General features: G+C 40.6%; 1 protein-coding gene across 1 annotated transcript in view; it reads right to left on the bottom strand.

Moving 5' to 3' along the window:
* LOC137636979 (probable RNA-binding protein CG14230) overlaps nt 1-25,377 on the bottom strand; it is a 64,693-nt gene that overhangs the window by 7,461 nt on the left and 31,855 nt on the right. The window contains exons 5-7 of the mRNA XM_068369307.1: nt 15,756-15,846; nt 6,047-6,122; nt 5,837-5,911 (exon numbers count right to left, since the gene is read on the bottom strand). Of these exons, the coding sequence (XP_068225408.1) occupies nt 5,837-5,911; nt 6,047-6,122; nt 15,756-15,846 (242 nt within the window). The remainder of the gene's footprint in view (nt 1-5,836; nt 5,912-6,046; nt 6,123-15,755; nt 15,847-25,377) is intronic.

Genomic DNA, 25,377 nt, shown 5'->3' with positions numbered 1-25,377 from the left:
CTCCCCTGGGCTTGGGAGCATGTAAGAGGTCCCGGACTAGGTGAACGACAGGCACGAACAGACGAACCCTGGGACGCAACACTGTAACACTTTGCGCATATCACTTTATCACTTTGATTTTCTGTTTTGCACTTATTTCACTGAAATCGAAACTTTTACTGATTTCTACCTGAAACACGCAATTCTACCCTTCATTAAAAGGTAGTAATTGCGAAATCAGTCGTATAATGCAAGCTCATCAATACCAGCAAAAAACAGAAAACATTTTAAGATAAAAAAAAATCAGTGGCTGGGAAAGAGACTAAACACTAGTTCATATAACTACGTTTTCAATCTCTCACCGCACATAGCCTGGGGACGAGAATAAAAAACTAAAACGTTTTATCCTTCCTCCCCTTACAGCGACTAGGGACGAGAGTAACACGAGAACAACGTCACCCGCTTGAACGGAACGTTTTCTCTCCTCTCTCTCCCTCCGTCTCTATCTCTCTCTTTCTCTCTTGATTTCGCACCTAAGAGAAGAGCCCAATTATATTTCGTCAAAAAAAAACATGTTATTTGACTAAAGGAAAAAACTGAAAGGTTTTTCAAATAAAAAGTTCCTTTAAAATAGAATTTAAAACATTTAAGCTAAGAAAGAATGAACAAAACGTCAGAATCGATTTACTCTTACTGCAAAGTGAAACCGTGATACACTCTCTCTCTATCGTAACGATAGAGCGCATGTTGAACGTCCTGAACGTCAACAACTGCGTAGCATAAATAAACTAAACGTTAGTTCATCTTTGAAAACAGTACGAAGACTATCAAAGAAATTCTTTCATAAAATATTACATTTAAAAAGTTTTAAATCCTTAGCTCTTTAAAAGCTAAATACGATATAAAGGGCTCAACGTTGATTAACTTCGGTTTCCAAGTTAGGACCGCCTACTCTCAGGAAAGGTCTATATAAACAAAACATTAAAATTATATTTATATGTTTATAATAAATGGAAAGTTAATCGAAGAGGCCTAATAAAGGCGGAGAGATATAAAATATATAGAGGAAAATCTATAACGTGATATAATTACTAAAAGCCTAAACACACTTCCGTCTAAGGGAAGGGTCGGCCATTTAAAAGTGAAAGAAAGCCCATACTCTCTTTGTCACCATAATTAAATCTATCCAAAACGAATTCAAGATTTAAGATGAAGATAAAACACCTGCATAGCGAAAGCTCAAAACTAGAATAAAGTACTTCACCAATTAGTTGTGAAAAAACTCCAGTTTAGCAACAGCGAGTAAGTACGTCTTGTCGATAGCTCGACAGAGAGAAAATTGAGTCTTTTGTTTACATTGAGTACTGGGTATCTGGACAACAGATGGCGCTGTTGGGCACACCCGCAACCTGTGTAGCGATCGCTGGCGAGTTTTTACCGTAGAGTTGTCTGTCGGGCAACAGAGTTGCAGCTATTATAATCACCGGCTAAGTTAAATATTGAAAATCAAACCATTATCCTCTAGTATTGGGTAATGCCATAGCCTCTGTACCACGGTCTTCCACAATCTAGGGTTAGAGTTCTCTTGCTTGAGGGTACACTCGGGCACACTACTCTATCTAGTTTCTCTTCCTCTTGTTTTATTAAAGTTTTTATAGTTTATATAGGAAATATTTATTGTAATATTACTGTTCTTAAAGTATTTTATTTTTCCTTATATCATTTCCTCGCTGGGCTATTTTCCCTGTCAGGGTCGCTGGGCTTATAGCATGCTTCTTTTTTACCAACTAGGGTTGTAGCTTAGCAAGTAATAATAATAATAATATGGTGAGAAATTCTGTTACTTTTTGCATTGTCTGAATCAGCTACTAGAAACATTTAGATTGGGAGAGAAAAAACACTTGTAAAGTATTGTAATAGTTGTACTGAAAATTTGATTCTGATTTTAGAGAAATATATTTATATATGAAGCCATTTAGCATTAGTTTGGATAGTTATTCAAGTGGCAAAGGCTTGCAGAACTGCTGTACCATAGATTAATAAATAGAGCCAGACCCTGGTAGGGCCAAAAGGACTTCAGGAGAAAGATTGCAAGGAACAAAATAGTTCCAAGGACCAACAAGGGTTCAGGACTTGAACTGGAATCTTCTTAGCAGGACCAAGAACTATACTGTTTGGACTGATTAAACAGACAAAGACAAGATGAAAAATCTGTTAAAATGCCACTTTTCTGGGCTCAACCTGTGTCGCTCCGTGAAATGCTCCTTAAAGCACCATTTCAAATGTATAAATACTGCTAAATATACCGGAGAAAAAAGTTGCATGGAATGCTAGGAATATATCCAGCTCGCTCACCCCTAAAGGGTGTCGGTATTAAAACTGGGGCTAGTGATACCATTACCAGAGATCCCTTTCCAATTAGACTTCTCCCTCCTCAAAATCCCCCGTTACTACGAGGTGTCGGTCACTACAGCTACTGCCCCCACCACCACTACCTAACCTTCTCCCATCATTCCTTGTTAGCACCCGTGAACGTTCGGACGTGCTAGGCCTTCTGCAAAACCGGGGCCAACTGAAAAGTACAAGGAGACTTACAATTCAGAATGTGGAAGTATAGCTCGAGAATTATTCAAAAGTAGTGTTGATAAATGAAGTGGAAACAAACTGAGAAAGCATAAAATCTCAAACCTATATCTTAACATAGAATGCTTGACCTTCGTCGACATCCCTATAACCAGTTATACTAATTTGTTTCAGCCAAAGAGTAAGCAAGTTCTTTTTAATGGGAGCGCAAAAAATAAGGATATTAAAACCCTATGCTTTTTCTAAAAGTTCACTCTCCTAGGAGAGATACTCATGACTTGTCTAACAACCTAAATCGCCTGTTGAATAAAAATTCCTGCATCAAGCATAAATAACTAGAGGGGCACTCAGTAGAGATCATGCCTTTGCCATGCCAAACAGTCTTATTTTCTTCTTAACACCACTGGGTACTTGTAATTCAATGTATTTTCTTCAAAATCTAATAGATTTGTCCTTGGGTCATACTAAATAAGGCCACCAAGTTTTGTTCAAGTTGGTTCAGTACTTTTGTGTAATGTTCACGAACAAAAAATTAACATTGCAATCATTTTCAAAATACTGCTGTGTACTTGTACTTTGATGTACTTTATCCAAATTGTTACAGATCTACATTTGTGTCACACTCTACATGACTATCAAGTTTGGTCAAATTTGGTACAGTTGTTTTTGTGAAAAGTGGCTCACAAACAAACAGGGGCAAAGACACATCCTTCGCACAATCTTCTATTTTGGCGAAGACACATCCTTCGCACAATCTTCTATTTTGGCGAAGACACATCCTTCGCACAATCTTCTATTTTGGCGAAGACACATCCTTCGCACAATCTTCTATTTTGGCGAAGACACATCCTTCGCACAATCTTCAATTTTGGCGAAGGAAATTATTTATGAAGATCTGATAAATAATGTTTTGTCTTTTATGAGAAATTAAAACAATAAGATTTTTACACATCCTTCGATTTTGGCGAAGGAAATTATTTATGAAGGTCTGATAAATAATGTTCTGTCTTTTATGAGAAATTAAAACTATAAGATTTTTACAATTACTCCTTTTAACTTGAACATATTCATTCTAAGTCCCCAATGTCAAATTACTGAGGGCAAAGAAAGAGTTGATAACAATCATTATTATTACTTGCTAAGTTACAACCCTAGTTGGAAAAGCCAGATGCTATAAGCCCAGGGGCTCCAACAGGGAAAATAGCCCAGTGAGGAAAGGAAACAAGGAAAGATAAAATATCTTAAGAACAGTAACATTAAAATAAATATTTCCTAAATAAACAATAAAAAAACTTTAACAAAACAAGAGGAAGAGAAATATGATAGAATAGTGTGCCCAAGTGTACCTTCAAGTAAGAGAAATCTAACCCAAGACAGTGGAAGACCATGGTACAGAGGCTATGGCACTACCCAAGACTAGAGAACAATAGTTTGATTTTGGAGTGTCCTTCAAGAGCTTACAGTGCAGTAGTTGACCCCTTGGGTAAAGAAGAATTGTTTGATAACCTCAGTGTTGTCAGTTGTACGAGGACGGAGGAGAATCTGTAAAGAATAGGCCACACTATTCGGTGTATGTGTAGGTAAAGGGAAAAGGAACCGTAACCAGAAAGAAGGATCCAATGTAGTACTGTCTGGCCAGTCAAAGGACCCCTTAACTCCCTAGTGGTAGTATCTCAATAGGTGTCTGGTGCCCTGGCCAACCAGCCACATCAAGTAGTGTGAGGATCAACTTTGTTCTAATATGATTTACTTACCTTGCATTTAAAGACAATATCTCGTTACTTCCCAAAAGAATAAACTTGAGTAATGTTGAAATGTATGACTATCCATAGAATCCAGACACAAAAATAATTTCCAAAACTGTGAGAGAGCATGAAAGAAAGGATTGTGCTGGGTTACAAAACAATAAGTTTGAATTATTATGGCTGGTTCTTGTCTCGGAAATGCTTGCTTTAATCACCTCTCAGCACATGGCAAATTGGTGTGTAGAGATTCCATTGAAGGCAGGGGGAGAAGGGTAGCGATAGAATTTATAGAATTTCTAATACTGTACTGTATTATATTTAGAGGTTGCCTAATAAGTCATATATTTGAAGGTAAGATTCATGGAAATTATTAAACTACAAAATTTTGAAGAAGGAAAAGGTCCTTGCATGGCATTCTGCTGAACGAGAGCTTGAGTCCCACTCAATAGTTTCTTGGAGGTCTGCAACCTCACCATCCTTGTCAGCTAAGCAACCAATGCCTGGCCCTCTCAGGTAATAGCTTGATCAGTCTCTAGGGCACTGTTCTGTCCCTTGCCTCTGCCATTAATGAGCGACCTGTAAACCTTTAAACAGGGATTCTGATGTGCCATAAAAATACCAAAGAAATATTGTTTCCCCTGCTCTAGGGCCTGTGCACCAACATGCAAGGTACGGACTGTGTGTGTTTGGGAGACCAATGGATCAGGCTCTCTTGAACTCATCACAGCTCATCTCACACTGGAAAACACATGGCAACCGATGACACTTCATCATCAAGACCCAATACAGTACTAATACTGGAGACAATGCTACTTGTGCATTAATTTGCACTAATACTTGCAAATAATGAACAGAACTGCAAGATACTTATATGGACTACAAGCAGAAACACTGCTATGAACAAAGCGTTAAAGAAAAAAAATTACTGTAAATATGAAGTAAAGCAGCATTTCATTCTTTGTGATGTTTATGATCACCAAATACAAATCTATAATACAAGGTGAAATACATAAATATTAGAAATAAATTCAAGTCTCTAATAAAAGTTTGATGACAATGCATTAGCCATGACTACTAATACTGAAAAATAGCTACTTAATCCATTGGGGTTTCAAGATTTTAAATGTCAAACCTCGAGTTAATAATACTGATGTTACCAGACACTTCTTGCACAAAACATCTATTTTCTGTATGTATTCCCCTTTTTTTCTCAGCTTTTCTTCAGTACTAATTGATAGTATCCTGAGTTCCCCTTTTCTACTCTTACCCTCTTTTTTCTTATTGGTACATACATATACCACGGCACTTCCCCAATTTTGGGGGGTAGCCGACACCAAACAAATGAAAAAAAAGGGGACCTCTCCTCTCTACGTTCCTCCCAGCCTGACAAGGGACTCAACCGAGTATGGCTGGTACTGCTAGGGTGCCACAGCCCGCCCTCCCCCGTTATCCACCACAGATGAAACTTCATATTGGTAACTTATCTAATACAATCGTCCCTGGAAATAAATAACACTTTTTATACAGACCTTGAATTCGTTCATCAGATGGGCTCAAAAAGAAGGGACGCCTCTTGACTGGCTCCTCAACCGGGGTTTCCTCAGCTTCATTGATTGAAAAAGAAAATGAAATGTCCTCAAGTTAAAATAATGGAAAAAGATAGTGCATTGTTTTAGGAAATCTTACTAAAGACACATATATGAAATGCTAAAGTGACCATGAAATCCTTAGAAGCTTACCTTTAGGCTTTGATTCCTTAAACAACGATGATATCATTAAACCAGCAGCTGCTCCATTAGTTTCTGTCTCATCAGCCTAGAAAAAAAAAAATGATATTTTGATTATAAAATAAATTTTTGAATATACTTACCCGGTGAATATATAATAGCTGACGTCTCCGACGGCTCGACAGATTCCAAAAACTCGCGAGCGATCGCCGTGAAGGTTGCGGGTGTGCCCACCAGCGCCGACTATCGGCCAGATACCGCATATACTTGTAAACAGCTCCAGTTCTTCTCATCCCGCTGGGTCTCTATCGGGGAGGAAGGGAGGGCCTTTAATTTATATATTCACCGGGTAAGTATATTCAAAAATTTATTTTATAATCAAAATATCATTTTTAAATATTAAACTTAGCCGGTGAATATATAATAGCTGATTCACACCCATGGTGGTGGGTAGAGACCAGTATTAATACAATAAAGGCGTATATGCTTAGAGTTTTTGACAATTATATCATAACAAAACCCAATTAAATATAGGTACCTGGTAAGGAAGCTGACTCTGATGATTACTCTGCCTTATTAGTCCGCTTTCCTCACGAAGCCCAGCCATCCTCTCAGGATGCTGAAAGACTCCCAGGAGCTGTTATATCCAGGGCGACCACCCATACAACAGGACCTCATCAAAACCCTTAATCTGGGCGCTCTCAAGAAACGACATTTGACCACCCGCCAAATCAAAAAGGATGCGAAAGACTTCTCAGCCTTCCGTACAACCCAAAACAAGATTAAAGACATTTCAAGAGAAGATTAAAAGGATATTGGAATTAAGGGAATGTAGTGGTAGAACCCTCACCCACTACTGCACTCGCTGCAACGAATGGACCCAGTGTGTAGCAGTCCTCATAAAGAGTCTGGACGTTTTTTAAGTAAAATGAAGCGAACACCGACTTGCTCCTCCAAAAGGTCGCGTCCATAATACTTCGCAGAGATCTGTTTTGCTTAAAGGCCACGGAAGTTGCTATCGCTCTTACTTCGTGCGTCTTGACCTTAAGTAAACAACGATCTTTTTCACTTAAGTGAGAATGAGCCTCTCGGATTAAAAATCTAATAAAATACGATAAAGCATTTTTAGACATAGGCAATGAGGGCTTCTTAACGGAGCACCATAAGGCCTCAGATCCACCTCGTAAAGATCTGGTACGAGCTAAATAAAACTTAAGAGCTCTAACTGGGCACAGTTCTCTTTCAAGCTCGTTGCCTACGATCTCTGATAGGCAAGGTATATCAAAAGATTTAGGCCAAGGACGAGAAGGCAGTTCATTTTTGGCCAAGAAATCAAGCTGAAGCGAACATGTGGCTTTATCTGTAGAAAAGCCGATGTTTTTACTAAAGGTATGGATCTCACTGACCCTTTTAGCCGAAGCCAAGCACACCAAAAAAAGCGTCTTGAGGGTGAGATCCTTCAGGGAGGCTGAATGTAATGGCTCAAACCTGTCGGACATTAGGAACCTTAGGACCACGTCTAAGTTCCATCCAGGAGTTGCCATACAACGCTCCTTAGAGGTCTCGAAGGACTTATGGAGATCTTGGAGATCTTTATTATTGGACAGATCTAAGCCTCTATGTCTGAACACAGAAGCCAACATGCTCCTGTAGCCCTTAATAGTGGGAGCAGAGAGGGAGCGAACATTTCTCAGATGCAGGAGAAAGTCTGCAATTTGGGCTACAGAGGTACTGGAAGAGGAAATGGATGATGACTTGCACCAGTCTCTAAAGACTTCCCACTTCGACTGGTAGACCTTGATGGTAGATGCTCTCCTGGCTCTCGCAATCGCTCTGGCTGCCTCCTTCGAAAATCCTCGAGCTCTTGAGAGTCTTTCGATAGTCTGAAGGCAGTCAGACGAAGCGCGGGGAGGCTTTGATGAAGACTCCTTACGTGGGGCTGTCGTAAGAGATCCATCCTTAAATGCAGACTCCTTGGAACGTCTACCAGCCATAGAAGTACCCCTGTGAACCACTCTCTCGCGGGCCAGAGTGGAGCAACCAATGTCAACCTGGTCCCTTCGTGAGAGGTGAACTTCTGCAGCACCTTGTATAGGATCTTGAAAGGTGGAAAGGCATAAACGTCCAGGTGAGACCAGTCCAGCAGGAAAGCGTCTATGTGGGCTGCCTCTGGATCTGGAACTGGAAAGCAGTAAGTCGAGAGCCTCTTTGTCAGAGAAGTCGCAAAAAGATCTATGGTGGGTTGACCCCATGTCATCCATAGCTTCTCGCACACAGTCTTATGCAACGTCCACTCCATGGAGATGACTTGTCCTCTTCTGCTGAGGTAATCCGCCAAGACATTCATTTTTCCTTGCACAAATCTCGCCAAAGGAGAGATGTTACTTGCCTTAAATGGAGTTCCTTCTGATCCGTGGATCAAAGACCCGAGCATTCCAGACTGTCCAGTGGAGCTCCCTAACCCCAAATCGAAGCATCTGAATACAACACACGGTTTGGGTTCTTGATCGCAAGAGAAAGACCTTCTCGAAGTCTGAAGTTGCTGTCCCACCAAGTCAGACATGTCTAGACTGGGTTGGAGATTGGGAAAGAGATACTCTCTAAGCCCTTCTCCTTGTTCCAATGGTTTAGGTGAAATTGGAGAGGGCATAGGTTGAGTCTCCTCAGAGAGATAAACTACTCCAGCGATGAAAGAGTTCCCACGAGGCTAGTTCAAACTCTTACAGAGCAACTGTTTTCCTCTTGCAAGTGAAGGACTTTTAACAGAGCTTGTTCCATTCTTGTGGGAGACGAAAAGGCCCGAAAAATCAGACACTGTATCTCCATTCCCAAATAAAGAATAGTCTGGGATGGGGTACTGTAAGTTACGACTTCTCTACGTTCACTATGAGACCTAGCTCCTTGGTTAGGTCTAATGTCCATTAGAGGCTCTCCAGACAGTGATATAATGACGACGCCCTGATTAGCCAGTCGTCAAAATAAAGGGAGGCTCTGAATCCTCAAAAAAAATGTAGAAAGCTTGCTACATTTTGCAAGGGTCTTGTAAAAACAAGAGGAGCAGGAATGAGGCCGAAGTACAGTGCTCGACATTGGTACATTACTTTCCCGTCCACAAACCTCAGATGTTGTTGAAAGTTTGGATGAATCGGGATGTGGAAGTATGCATCCTGAAGGTCGAGAGAGACCATCCAGTCGCCTTCCCTTACTGCTGCCAAGACAGATTTGGTAGTCTTCATCGTGAAGTTTGTCTTGACAATGAACACATTGAGAGCACTTACATCTTAAGTACTCCTGCAGTGAACGTGGCTGCCAGATCATTGGAGCCATCCCTGATAGCCTTGATCCTGCAGTGAACGTGGCTGTCAGATCATTGGAGCCATCCCTGATAGCCTTGTTCATGCATGACATAATTGTACAGCAAAACATTGACAGCTGGAGAGACCTTCTGACTTAAGGCTCCCAGGGACCAACCAACAAATAAAAACTTCAAACGCTCGAAAAAACTCCTAACAGGAGATGGTCTAGCTCTGAAGCCGACCATAAAATCTTGGAGCGTCTCATGGCCAGGCAACGGGGAGAGTCTATGAGGCTTGAGAAGTCTCCCTGGGCAGAGGCAGGAACTCCCAAGCCGAGAACTTCTCCCGTGTCATACCAGACGCTCGCTCTAGAAGCCAGTTTAAAAGGAGGGAAAGCAAAGGCTGTCTCCCCCAAACTCCTCCTGGTGATCAACCAGTCGCCTAGCAAACGTAAAGCTCTCTTAGAAGAGCGAGAGAGCACTAGTTTAGAAAACGACGGCTTCGAAGTAGCTAGGCCTAGCGTAAACTCTGACGAAGGCGAATGAGCAGCAGCAGTTACAAAATGGACCGGAAAAAGATCCTTAAAAATCAGCATGATTTTTTTAAAGTCCATAGAGGTCTGAGCAGCTTTAGGCTCCTCTCCGTCTGACAAAGTCCCCAAAGGAATATCAGTAGGAGGAGGATCAGCAACTTCCTCATCTGAAGGAACCTCGTCCGACAATTGTCTAGTCTCATGAAAAGGAGAGACCTGCCGCGGCGGCAATGCTTGACAGGCAATGTCAACAAGCAAAGGCGCAGCAGTAGCAGTAGAGGAAGCGACGTCAGGTCGCTGCTGAAAGGACTGAAAACCTTGTGACTGTCCAACAACAACAACAGGAGTTGATGGACGCTCGACGTCACGTCGGAACTGCATTGACTGCCTAGACTGAGCAGTCAAAACAACCTTCGACTGCGGTGATTGACGCTCAACGTCAAGTCGAGGCAACTGAGCTGGTTGGCGAACGTCCTGAACGTCAACACGAGACTGCGGCAGCGGCTGAACGTCAACACGAGACTGCGGCAGCGGCTGAAAGTCAACACGAGACTGCAGCTCAAACGGACAAGTAAATGCTCGTTTGGGCGGCTGACGGCCAGAGTCTCGTTTAGCGTAACGGCGACTCGAAAGCGAAGGTTCATTGTGAACCTGCTCAACGTCTGCATGTCCTGCAGGACAACCCATTTAGGATCAACGGGAGTCGGAACGGGCCGAGACGACGGTAACGTCTGTGTTGGCAAAACATTGCCTTTACCGCGACCCTCGGACCCCGTGTTACGCTTGCGTTTAATAGGCGAACAGTCTTCCGACGACTGCAAAGGGTCAGAGCTGTCCTCATGGCTACAACCAGGACGCTGGACCTGTCCTGAAGGGACTGACTTTCGCTTAAAGGGTCTAAAAACCTTGCGCCAAGGTTTCTTTTGCGAAAAGTCTTCGGATGACGAGGAGAACACAGTCTCACCAGTCTTATGGTAAGGGCGATCTTGACGAGAAACGTCCGATACCAAAGAGGGAACGTCTGTACGTTGGTTAAAGCCTCTCGTCCCCTTAAGTCCTACGACATTACTTCTCCCTGGTGCAGGGGAGCCTGAAAGAGGTCTCGGACTAGGGGAGCGACAAGCACGAACAAACGAACCCTCCGCAACACAGAACATGTTTTTTGCACTTACTTCACTGATATCGTATTTTTCAATAATTTCACATTAGGCATGAATAAAACTGATATCTACCTGAAGCACGCAATTCTCCCTTACATCAAAAGGTAATAATTGCGAAATGAGTCGTATAATGTAAGCACATTAGTACAAAATGAAACACACATGCAAAAATCAAAAAACATATACATATATATCGAATAAAACGGAAATATATAAAGTTAAAAAGGATCAGTGACTGGGGAGGAGACTAAACACTAGTTCACTAAAGACTACGTTTTCAATCTCTCACCGTACAGTGCCTTGGGACGAGAATAAAAACTAAAAACGTTTAATCCTCTCTCCCCGTACAGAGACTTGGGACGAGAGTAAAAAACTGAATCGAGAACAACGTTACTCGCTCCCAAACTCCTTACTTGGGACGAGAATAAAGATCGGATCGTTCTCTCTTTCTCTCTCTCTCTCTCTCTCTCTCTCTCTTGTCACACACAAGAGAATTGCCCACTCACCCTTCGTCAATAAACCGGTTATTTGACCAAAGGAAAAAACTGAAAGGACTAAGAAATTGAAAATTAACAAGTTCCTTTAAATTAGTATTTAAAACACTTCAGTTTGAAAGAAGAATGAACAAAACGTCAAAATCGATTTAATCTTTCTGCAAAGTGAAACCGTGATTCTCTCTTTCTCTATCGTAACGATAGAGCGCAAACTGCGTAGCATAAATAAACCAAACGTTAGTTCATCTTGAAAAAAAAAAAAAACAGCACGAAGACTATTCAAAGAATATATTTCTTAAAATATTTTCTAAAAAATATTCATTTCATAACTCTTACAGAGCAATTGATTTAAACTTAACAAAAATAAAAGTTGAATGGGCTCAACGTTGTTTAACTTCGGTTTCCAAGTTAGGACCGCCTACATCTCGGACTAGGGGAGGAATAGGTAAAGGCCGCATATAAACAAAACATAAAATTTATCTTGATGTTTAGTATAAATGGAAAGCTAATCGAAGAGGCCTAATAAAGGCGGGTGAGATATAAAATATATAGAGGAAAATCTATAAATATCAACAATAATTTATAACGTGATAAAATAATTACTAAAAGCCTTAAACACACTTCCGTACACTGAGGGAAGGGTCGGCCATCTTTACTCTATGGAAAAACCAGAGATAAAAAAGCAAGGGCAAAACACTTTTCCTCTCCTTTCAAAAGCATTTCTTTTGAAGATAGTATTGAATAATCCAACACGGCGAAAGCAATAAAACCAAAACCAAGTACTTCACCAATTCGGTAGAAAACTCGAGGTCATAAAGCGAGTGGAATCAACTTGTCGATGAAACCGACAGAGAAGAACTGGAGCTGTTTACAAGTATATGTGGTATCTGGCCGATAGTCGGCGCTGGTGGGCACACCCGCAACCTTCACGGCGATCGCTCGCGAGTTTTTGGAATCTGTCAGCTATTATATATTCACCGGCTAAGTTTAATATTTAAAACTTGTATTTGATAAGTGAAATAATCAAAGAACTAACATACAGTTGAAAGTTACTACTGTTAATTTTGCAGAGTAAATAATAAAAAACACTGGTACTTTTGTTAAAATATTTGATGGTAGATACAGTATTTTATGATTGAATTTGTATTTGAGGAAATTGCTTTTCCACTAAAAAAACAAGGCGAGTCTTTTGATATACATGTACTTTTGACAGACCTGTGAGTAAAGTAATTTGTCAAAGTCTCTCATAAATGATAGTGTTGCTCTCGGAATATGCAAGGATTGGCGGCACAAACTTCTATTGCGTCAAAACAACTTGATATTAACTCTTTTACCCCCAGGCTATTTGGAACTTTCCAACCCTTAACACCCAGAGTTTTTTTTCTTTTTTTAAGCACATTTTGCTATACAGTATATATTTTTTAAATTGCTCTAACAGCCTTAATTTTCTTCATAGAGAGGTCAGGTTGGTCTCATTCTTTTGGAAAATGCCTGAAGTTCCTCATAAAGTTATCAAAAATATGCAAAAAAAAAGATGTAAATTGCATTTTTTTGCAACGACGTACCAGTACGTCCATGGGGGTAAAGGGATGTTTTGTGAAACGTACCGGTACGTCCTTTGGGGGTAAAAGGGTTAACAACAGCTGCAGAAATTTTACTACGTTTTAGCTTTTCGATCTCGTGAAATTAAAGCTCTCTTGACGGACCTACGTTTTAGCTTTTCAATCTCGTGAAATTAAAGCTCTCTTGACGGACCTACGTTTTAGCTTTTCAATCTCGTGAAATTAAAGCTCTCTTGACGGACCTTGATACTATGGGACTATTAGTTGACTAATTATAGCTGGAAAGCATAGGCATGTGAGACAGGTTAGGAATACCCAAGGCCAAAATGAAAAAAAAAAATAATAATAAATTCAACTTAGAAACAGCTTCTCGGAACTTACTAAGTTTGTAACTTGAGGACCTTTTACATATATGAACAATTACATGTTAACGATCGTGTGACACACGGTTGGTACATGCGTGTGACACACGGTTGGTACATGCGTGTGACACACGGTTGGTACCTGCGTGTGACACACGGTTGGTACATGCGTGTGACACACAGTTGGTACATGCGTGTGACACACGGTTGGTACATGCGTGTGACACACGGTTGGTACATGCGTGTGACACACGGTTGGTACATGCCTGTGACACACGGTTGGTACATGCGTGTGACACACGGTTGGTACATGCGTGTGACACACGGTTGGTACATGCCTGTGACACACGGTTGGTACATGCGTGACACACGGTTGGTACATGCGTATGACACACAGTTGGTACATGCGTGTGACACACGGTTGATACATGCGTGTCACACGATCGTACATCATCATCTACAAGTTCCTCGTAGCCATCGACATCATCATCTACCGGTAAGAAGGCAACGGGAAGGCAAGGACAACAAAACAGCGCATTTTAAGGCTAAAACTTCAGTCTATCTACACTCTCCTTATTCTTAGTATATATATATAATTCTCTTCGTCAAAAACTTTATTTTTTCCTTTCTCTGAAATTTAAATCTTGCAGGTAGCCTTGTTGTTGGATGGGTGTATTCTTTAGAAGTAACTCTATCTAAGTAAACACCTTTTGTTTCCAACTGTCCAAAACAGGAAAATAATAAATAAAACAGTTAAACAACCTAGTGTCTTTTAACTTGGGGACAAATTGCCCAACGACGAATTGACTTGGGGACAAATTGAGCAACGATGAATTGAGCGGGACGAATTGGGCAACGACCAATTCACCAGGGACGAATTGCCCTAGCACCCACTATACCTTATGGCCTTAAAAGATTTCTTAAATTTTTTCCAACAAAAGACTTTGGCGCTCTACTGTGTCCTTATCCTATCTGTGATCAGATTATGGAATGATTTTCTTAATCAGGCAGCTGTATCAGAAGTTCAAACTTGTAGCGAATGTTCTTTTGTGGAACAGGGTGAGATAAGTCTCTTCATAGTTTATATATGGCAGATCTATTTTAACGTTGTTACTAATCTTACAGTATCCTGTATTGATTATTCATTACTTCTCATGTAGTTTATTTATGTCCTTATTTCCTTTCCTCACTGGGCTATTTTACTCTATTGGAGCCCTTGGGCTTATAGCATCCTGTTTTTCCAACTAGGATTGTAGATTAGATGATAATGATAGTAGTAGTAGTAGTAGTAGTAGTAGTAGTAGTAGTAGTAGTAGTAGTAGTAGTGATAAATACGCAAGGTTTGATTATAATTGTATTTACGTTTTACAAGGAAGCTTTCACACAATTTTATTTTATTTCTGGCTCAGCAACTCATGAATTTTGTAAATGACCTCCAGCTTATTTTCCTTTAGTCTTTATCATCACTCCTTGGAAGGATGGATTTGAATAAACTTAAAACTCTTTTACTAAAGGATATTCTTTTACCTAATTGACATAGTAGTTATGGAGGAAAAGCTTACACACATACTGTATACTAATACAAAATTATATATTTGAAATTAGACATTTCAAAACATTGACATGGTCAACTTCACCTGAGAAACTCTGTTGCATTTATAACCCTGGAGGAAGTGCACGGATAAACAAGTTTGAAGTCTCTATGACAACGATGTCCAAACTTATGGCTGATTACGTGAGTTGGACATTTTGCTTAACCATAACCTTGACCTTCTAAAATTTAATAATTTCCAGATTTTTACATAGGAGTTAATCCCTGCAAGTTTCATTACTCATAATTAAAATTATGGCCAGGGAGCTGTTTACAAACAAACACAAACAGGGGCAAAAAAACATAACCACCTTCCAACTTCGTTGGCGGAGGTAATAACCAAGTAAGAAAACTTCAACATAAGAATTCCCAAATTGGAAAAGTTTCTTTCATCATAAGTTAACCCTTTTACCCCCAAAGGACGTACTGGTACGTTTCACAAAACACATCCCTTTACCATGGACGTACCGGTACGTCCCTGCAAAAAACTGCTATTTATGAGTTTTTTTTCATTTTTTTGATAATTTTTTGAGAAAATTCAGGCATTTTCCAAGAGAATGAGACCAACATGACCTCTCTATGACGAAAATTAAGGCTGTTAGAGCAATTTGGAAAATATATACTGCAAAATGTGCTTGAATAAAAAATACCTGGGGGTAAAGGGTTGGAAATTTCCAAATAGCCTGGGGGTAAAAGGGTTAATACATTTTAAAGATCTACTTACTTGTGGAAACAAATTAATCTGTTGGCCTTGAAGAGTTGGGTCATATCTGGTCATTGGCTTGAAGGAAGGATCTGCCTCCTTCATTTTTAAACTGTAAAATAAAATATATAATTTTTTTAACTGTAAAATAAAATATAAGAGATTCAACAGATTAACTAATTATTATTATTACTAGCCAAGCTACAACCCTAGTTGGAAAAGCAAGATGCTATAAGCCCAAGGGTTCCAACAGGGAAAAATAGTTCAGTGAGGAAAGGAAATAAGGAAATAAATAAGTGATGAGAATAAATTAACAATAAATCATTCTAAAAACAGTAACGTCAAAACAGATATGTCCTACATAAACTATTAACAAAGTAAAAAACAGATTATTATCATTATTATTATTATTACTAGCCAAGCTACAACCCTAGTTGGAAAAGCAAGATGCTATAAGCCCAAGGGCTCCAATAGGGAAAAATAGCTCAGTGAGGAAAAGAAATAATGAAATAAATAAATGAGAATTACCAATAAATCATTCTAAAAACAGTAACGTCAAAACAAATATATCCTATATAAACTATTAACAACGTCAAAAACAGATATGTCCTATATAAACTATAAAAAGACTCATGTCAGCCTAGTCAACATGAAAACATTTGCTCCAACTTTGAACTTTTGAAGTTCTACTGATAAGATCATTCCACAACTTGGTAACAGCTGGAATTAAACTTCTAGAATACTGCGTAGTATTGAGCCTCATGATGGAGAAGGCCTGGCTATTAGAGGACACGTTTTACTTCTAAAGGCACTGAGATTGTCTTCATTTTTTGCAATATATTATTACTATTACTATTATTACTTGCTAAGCTACAACCCTAGTTGGAAAAGCTGAATGCTATAAGCCCGAGGGCTCCAATAGGGGAAATAAAAACCAGTAAGGAAAGGAAATAAGGAAACTACAAGAGAAGTAATTAAAATAAAATATGTTAAGAACACTGACAAAAATAAATCTTATATAAACTATAAAAACTTAAAAAACAAGTGGAAGAGAAACAAGATAGAATAGTGTGCCCGAGTGTACCCTCAAACAAGAGAACTCTACCCCAAGACAGTGAAAGACCATGGTACAGAGGCTATGGCACTATGCAACTACAGAAAAATGAAATATAAGAGGAAACACTCAAGATAAATACTTTAAAAGTATTTAGCAGAAAAGAAACAGGAAAATCATAACATATATTATGGGGCAATGCACAAAGTATTGATTACAAATAATTTAAAAGAATCAAGGAAATAATAAATACAGGCTGATCTGCACTTATGAAACATTTGCAGGTCAAGAATTACACATATTTAAACTTTCCCATTCCATGCATTTGCCACACTTTGTCAGTCTTTTTACAAGGGTGAATGAAGAATAAATTGCAATAAAACCAGTGACCCTGACAGATTATTATTATTACTATTATTTGCTAAGCTACAACCCTAGTTGGAAAAGCAGAATGTTATAAGCCCAGGGGCCCCAACAGGGAAAATAGCCCAGTGAGTAAAGGAAGCAAGGAAAAATAAAATATTTTGAGAACAATAACATTAAAATAAATATTTCCTATATAAACAATAAAAACTTCAATAAAACAAGAAGTAGAGACATTAGATAGAATAGTGTACCCTCAAACAAGAGACAACATAAGGACAACAGTCCCACATAAAGTGGGGTAATCATAGTTACTGTGAAGAAGGTCCTGACCTTATAAACTTAATTGGTTCCAAAAAATGTTATTTTGATAATAAAATAAATTTTTGAATATACTTACCCGGTGATTATATAGCTGCAACTCTGTTGCCCGACAGACAACTCTACGGTAAAAACTCGCCAGCGATCGCTACACAGGTTGCGGGTGTGCCCAACAGCGCCATCTGTCGTCCAGATACCCAGTACTCAATGTAAACAAAGACTCAATTTTCTCCTCGTCCCACTGCGTCTCTATTGGGGAGGAAGGGAGGGTCCTTTAATTTATAATCACCGGGTAAGTATATTCAAAAATTTATTTTATTATCAAAATAACATTTTTCAATATTTAACTTAGCCGGTGATTATATAGCTGATTCACACCCAGGGGGGTGGGTAGAGACCAGCAATATATGTTTACACTTTAATGAGCTAAGAGTTTTATTTCATTTTAGAAGTTATCAAAATAACAAAAACAAAATAAATAGGTACCTGGTAAGGAAGTCGACTTGAACAATTTCTCTGCCTTTTAAGTACGTCTTCCTTACGGAGCCTCGCGATCCTCTTAGGATGCTGATCGACCCCTAGGATCTGAAGTATCAAGGGTTGCAACCCATACAACAGGACCTCATCAAAACCCCTAATCTAGGCGCTCTCAAGAAATGACTTTGACCACCCGCCAAATCAACCAGGATGCGAAAGGCTTCTAAGCCTTCCGGACAACCCAAAAAACAACAAAAAACATTTCAAGAGAAAGATTAAAAGGGTATGGAATTAGGGAATTGTAGTGGTTGAGCCCTCACCCACTACTGCACTCGCTGCTACGAATGGTCCCAGTGTGTAGCAGTTCTTGTAAAGAGACTGGACATCTTTCAAGTAAAATGACGCGAACACTGACTTGCTTCTCCAATAGGTTGCGTCCATTATACTTTGCAGAGATATATTTTGCTTAAAGGCCACGGAAGTTGTTACAGCTCTAACTTCGTGCGTCTTCACCTTAAGCAAAGTTCGGTCTTCCTCACTCAGATGTGAATGAGCTTCTCGTATTAACAATCTGATAAAGTCTGACCAAGCATTCTTTGACAAAGGCAAGGATGGTTTCTTAACTGAACACCATAAAGCTTCAGATTGGCCTTGTAAAGGTTTAGTACGCTTTAAATAGAACTTAAGAGCTCTAACAGGGCATAAGACTCTTTCTAGTTCATTGCCTACGATCTCCGATAAGCTGGGGATATCGAAAGATTTAGGCCAAGGCCGAGAAGGCAGCTCATTTTTGGCTAGAAAACCAAGTTGTAGCGAACAAGTGGCTTTTTCTGACGAAAATCCTATGTTCTTGCTGAAGGCATGAATCTCACGGACTCTTTTAGCCGAGGCTAAGCATACCAGGAAAAGAGTCTTAAGAGTGAGATCTTTCAGGGAGGCTGATTGTAACGGCTCCAACCTGTCTGATATGAAGAATCTTAGTACCACGTCTAAATTCCATCCAGGGGTAGCCAAACGACGCTCCTTCGTGGTCTCAAAAGCCTTAAGGAGGTCTTGCAGATCTTTATGTTTGGAAAGATCTAAGCCTCTATGCCGGAAGACTGATGCCAACATGCTTCTGTAGCCCTTGATAGTGGGAGCTGAAAGGGATCGTCCTTTTCTCAGGTAAAAGAGAAAAACAGCTATTTGAGCTACAGAGGTACTGGTCGAGGATACAGAAACTGACTTGCACCAGTTTCGGAAGACTTCCCACTTCGATTGGTAGACTCTAATGGAAGAAGCTCTCCTTGCTCTAGCAATCGCACTGGCTGCTTCCTTCGAAAAGCCTCTAGCTCTCGAGAGTCTTTCGATAGTCTGAAGGCAGTCAGACGAAGAGCGTGGAGGCTTTGGAGTACCTTCTTTACGTGTGGCTGACGTAGAAGGTCTACCCTTAGAGGAAGACTACTGGGAACGTCTACTAACCATCGAAGTATCTCGGTGAACCATTCTCTCGCGGGCCAGAGGGAAGCAACTAACGTCAACCTTGTCCCTTCGTGAGAGGCGAACTTCTGCAGTACCTTGTTGACAATCTTGAACGGTGGGAATGCGTAGAGATCCAGATGTGACCAATCTAGGAGGAAAGCATCTATATGTATTGCTGCTGGGTCCGGGACTGGAGAGCAATAGATTGGAAGCCTCTTGGTCAGCGAGGTTGCAAAGAGATCTATGGATGGTTTTACCCCAAGTGGCCCAAAGTCTCTTGCACACATCCTTGTGGAGGGTCCATTCGGTTGGAATTACTTGCCCTTTCCGACTGAGACAATCTGCTATGACGTTCAAGTCGCCTTGGATGAACCTCGTTACTAGGGAGATGTCTTGCCCTTTTGACCAGATGAGCAGGTCCCTTGTGATCTCGTACAACGTCAGTGAGTGGGTACCTCCTTGTTTGGAGATGTACGCCAAGGCCGTGGTGATGTCCGAGTTAACTTCCACCACTTTGCCTCGAAGGAGAGACTTGAAGCTTTTCAAGGCCAGATGTACTGCCAACAGCTCCTTGCAGTTGATATGCATGCTCCTCTGACTCGAGTTCCACAGTCCTGAGCATTCCCGACCGTCTAGTGTCGCGCCCCAGCCCACGTCCGATGCGTCCAAGAAGAGAACGTGGTTGGGAGTCTGAACAGCCAGGGGAAGACCCTCTCTTAGGTTGATATTGTCCTTCCACCAAGTCAGACAAGACTTTATCTTTTCGGAAACCGGGATCGAGACCGCTTCTAGCGTCTTGTCCTTTTTCCAGTGAAGAGCTAGATGGTATTGAAGAGGACGGAGGTGTAGTCTTCCTAGTGACACAAATTGTTCCACGGATGACAGCGTCCCTACCAGACTCATCCACAGCCTGACTGAGCAGCGTTCATTCTTCAGCATCTTCTGGATGGATAGCAGGGCTTGATCTATTCTGGGGGCTGATCGTCTTGTTGTTCAGCAACGTCCTCATCAGAGGGTTCCTCATCCGAAAACTGATGAGGAAACGGCAACGGAGTGGGCAACGTCTGGCTCGCTGAGTCCGGTCGCACTGGTGGATGCGTGACGGAGCCGGACGCAATATCATGGAACTGCTGCACAGTCTGTGAACTGTCAACAACCATGGGTGCGCGAGGAAGCACAGCGTCAACCCGAGACTGTCTAGACCGTCTGGGTTGTGCAGTCAACACCCTACCGGGTTGCTGAGGTTGACGCACTGCGTCAAAACAAGTCACCTCTGCTGGTTGTTGAACGTCCTGAACGTCAACAACCACCTCCGAGCGTCGCTTAACGTCAACGTGCGGCTGGCAACCCACACTGGGTCGCATCGGTGGAGGAACCATCTCAACTGGCAGACGCGAGTAGGTTACCTCAGCGTCAACAGGGCGCACAACCGACTGGTTGGAAGGTTGTTGGCCAGAAGGTTCGGTAGCAACCTTCTCCGCATTAAAGTCCTCTATCAAGGACGCAAGCTTGGACTGCATGTCTTGCAGCAAAGCCCATTTAGGGTCTACGGGAGCAGGTGTGGCAACAGACGGGGTTAGCGACTGAGGCGGTACCGTTTACCATCCCTGAAAGCCTTGTTATGCGTGACATAATTGTACAGCAAAACTTCAAAGGCTCGAAAACAGCTGTGAAGTTGACCTGTAAACAACTTGGAGCGTCTCCTGGCCAGGTGCCAGGGAGAGTCTACGAGAATTGAGAAGTCTATCTGGGCAGAGGCATGAACTCCCAAGCCGAGAACTTCTCTCGTGTCAGATCAGACTCTCGCTCTATAAAGCAGTTTAAAAGAAGGGAAAGCAAAGGCTGTATCCCCCAAACTCCTCCTGGTGAAAAACCAGTCGCCTAGCCAACGTAAAGCTCTCTAGGAGAGCGAGAGAGCACTAGCTTAAAAACAACGGCTTCGAAGTAGCTAGGCCTAGTGTAAGCTCTGACGTTTAGGCGAACGAGGAGCAGCAGTTACAAAAAGATCCGGACGAAGATCCTTAAAAAAATCATCATGATTTAATTAAAGTCCATAGGAGGCTAAGCAGCTTTAGGCTCCTCTCCATCTGACAGAGTCCTCAAGGGAATATCAGTAGGAGGGGGAACAGCAACTTCCTCATCTACAGGAACCTTGTCCGATAAAAGCTGAGTCTCAAGCAAGGGAGAGACCTACCGTGGTGGCAATGCTTTACAAGCAGAGTCCACACTCACTGGTGCATTAGTAGCGGACCAGAACGCAACGTCATGTAACTGCTTGACAGTCTGTGAACTGTCAACAACTGAACTGTCAACCACAACAGGAGCGTGAGGACGCACAGCGTCCACTCGAGACTGCTTTGACTGCCTAGACTGAGCAGTCAAAACAACTCTAGAATGCGGAGGTTGACGCACAGCGTCAAAACAAGTCAACTCCGATTGTTAGTGAACATCTTGAACGTCAACAGGAGCATCAGCAAGTGGCCTAACGTCCAAATGCGGCTGAAAAACCACACGAGACCGCATCGAGTGTGGTTCTAAACAACCTGACTGACGTGACTAAGCTACGCCAACGTCAACAGTAAGCACAAAGGAACGTTAGGTTGGCTGAAAGCCAGGATATCGATGAGATAAACGGCTAGACGCAACGGACTAATCGGCAGAAAAGTCTTCCATAAGGGAGGCAAGCATATACTGCATGTCTTGCCAAACAACCCATTAAGGATCAACGGAAATGGTTGTGGTAAGAGACGAGGGTAACGTCTGTGACCGCAACACTTTGCCTACAAAAAAAGACTCTCGGAGTCTGTGTTACGCTTTTGTTAGGCAGCGAGCAGTTATCCGATGACTGCATAGGGTCAGAGCTGTCCTAATGGTTGTAACCAGGACGCTGGACCTGTCCTGAAAGGACTGACTTTCGCTTAAGGGCTTCGAAACCTTGTGACAGGTTTCTAATGCGAAAAGCCTTCGGATGACGAGGAGAAACAACGTCTCTCTCGTCTTATGGTAGGGGAGATCTTGGTAAGATACACCCGATACCATAGAGGGAAAACGTCTGTTCGTTGGTCAAGGCCTCTCGAACCCATAAGTCGTTTGACATTACTTCTCCCCTGGGCTTGGGAGCATGTAAGAGGTCCCGGACTAGGTGAACGACAGGCATGAACAGACGAACCCTCGGACGCAACACTGTAACACTTGCGCATATCACTTTATCACTTCGATTTTCTGTTTAGCACTTATTTCACTGAAATCGAAACTTTTACTGATTTCTACCTGAAAACACGCAATTCTACCCTTCATTAAAAGGTAGTAATTGCGAAATCAGTCGTATAATGCAAGCTCATTAATACCAGCAAAAAACAGAAAACATATTTTAAGATAAAAAAATCAGTGGCTGGGAAAGAGACTAAACACTAGTTCATATAACTACGTTTTCAATCTCTCACCGCACATAGCCTGGGGACGAGAATAAAAGACTAAAACGTTTTATCCTTCCTCCCCGTACAGAGACTAGGGACGAGAGTAACTCGAGAACAACGTTACCCACTTGAACGGAACGTTTTCTCTCCTCTCTCTCCCTCCGTCTCTATCTCTCTATCTCTTTCTCTCTTGATTTCGCACCTAAGAGAAGAGCCCAATTATATTTCGTCAAAAAAACATGTTATTTGACTAAAGGAAAAAACTGAAAGGTTTTTCAAATAAAAAGTTCCTTTAAAATAGAATTTAAAACATTTAAGCTAAGAAAGAATGAACAAAACGTCAGAATCGATTACTCTTACTGCAAAGTGAAACCGTGATACACTCTCTCTCTATCGTAACGATAGAGCGCATGTTGAACGTCCTGAACGTCAACAACTGCGTAGCATAAATAAACTAAACGTTAGTTCATCTTTGAAAACAGTACGAAGACTATCAAAGAAATTCTTTCATAAAATATTACATTTAAAAAGTTTTAAATCCTTAGCTCTTTAAAAGCTAATTACGATATAAAGGGCTCAACGTTGATTAACTTCGGTTTCCAAGTTAGGACCGCCTACTCTCAGGAAAGGTCTATATAAACAAAACATTAAAATTATTTTTATATGTTTATAATAAATGGAAAGTTAATCGAAGAGGCCTAATAAAGGCGGAGAGATATAAATTATATAGAGGAAAATCTATAACGTGATATAATTACTAAAAGCCTAAACACACTTCCGTCTAAGGGAAGGGTCGGCCATTTAAAAGTGAAAGAAAGTCCATACTCTCTTTGTCACCATAATTAAATCTATCCAAAACGAGTTCAGGATTTAAGATGAAGATAAAACACCTGCATAGCGAAAGCTCAAAACTAGAATAAAGTACTTCACCAATTAGTTGTGAAAAAACTCCAGTTTAGCAACAGCGAGTAAGTACGTCTTGTCGATAGCTCGACAGAGAGAAAATTGAGTCTTTGTTTACATTGAGTACTGGGTATCTGGACGACAGATGGCGCTGTTGGGCACACCCGCAACCTGTGTAGCGATCGCTGGCGAGTTTTTACCGTAGAGTTGTCTGTCGGGCAACAGAGTTGCAGCTATATAATCACCGGCTAAGTTAAATATTGAAAAACTGTAAGTCAAATTTTTTTAAATTTTGGCCTAGGTTAGGCCCAACCTCAACCCTATGCCTATGATTTCCAGCTATATAAATAGTCAGGTTTCATATAAACCATAACCAGGCCTTCTCCATCATGAGGCTCAATACTACGCAGTACTCTAGAAGTTTTATTCCAGCTGCTACCAAGTTGTGGAATGATCTTCCTAATCGGAGAGTTGAATCAGTAGAACTTCAAGAGTTCAAACTCGCAGCAAATGCTTTTTTGTTGACCAGGCGGACATAGAGTCTTTTTGTAGTTTATTTATGACATATTTGTTTTTGATGTTGTTAATAGTTTATATGTGACATGTCTATTTTGACGTTGTTACTTTTTTTAGAATGATTTATTGTTAATTCGTTCTCTTCATTTATCTATTTCCTTATTTCCTTTCCTCACTGGACTATTTTTCCCTGTTGGAGCCCCTGGGCTTATAGCATCTTGCTTTTCCAACTAGGGTTGTAGCTTGGATAATAATAATAATAATAATAATAATAATAATAATAATAATAATAATAATAACAGGTTATTACAAATGTTGTTTTGCTGAATGTATTAAATGATATAATATTGTTTTATTAAAATATTTCTTTATCTTATCTTTGTTATTTTTAGCTGGATTTGTGATATTTGAACGTTGAGGACCTTCTGTAGATAGAAATCTTGCATCCCCCATTAATTTCACAGATAAATTGAGTAACAGTAAAAAAATCTTGAATAAAAACAACTAATACCACTTCAAATAATCAAGAAATACATGACTTCCTAACATAAGTAGATTGATAAAAACTATATCTAAAATAAATAATTGCAAAATGCAATAAATGGAACTAATCTATTAGCCAGCGAAAGATGTTATTAAGAAAACAAGAGTAAAACAAATTATAACTAGAGGGGCACTCAGTAGAACGCAGACATTCGTCAAGGCAGCTTATTTCTCGACGTTTTGGACTGATTTTGGACGTTTTGCTCGTCCGTGACCTTGACCTTTGACCTTCCAAAATTTAATTATTTCCAGCTCTTTACTTAACAGTTTAAAATCTCTGTAAGTTTTATTACTTTACGATAAAAATTGTATGGTTGATGACCGGAATTTGACCTTATGCTTGACTTTGACCTTGGATTCGACCTTGAGCTTCCCTCAACATGTATTAATTGGTGTGGCTTTTGATACATTCGAATTTGAACCAAGTTTGAAGTCTCTGTGACAACGATGTCCAAACTTATGGCTGATTACGTGAATTGGACATTACGCTTGACCTTGACCTTCCAAAATTTAATCATTTCCATAACATTAATCCCTGCAAGTCTCATTACTCTATGATTAAAATTGTGGCCAGGAGGCTGTTCACTAA

This window comes from Palaemon carinicauda, unplaced genomic scaffold, assembly GCF_036898095.1.
Source record: "Palaemon carinicauda isolate YSFRI2023 unplaced genomic scaffold, ASM3689809v2 scaffold476, whole genome shotgun sequence".
NCBI lineage: Eukaryota > Metazoa > Arthropoda > Malacostraca > Decapoda > Palaemonidae > Palaemon > Palaemon carinicauda.
The sequence above is the reverse complement of the archived record's forward strand: the minus strand, read 5'-3'. Positions and strand labels throughout refer to the sequence as shown.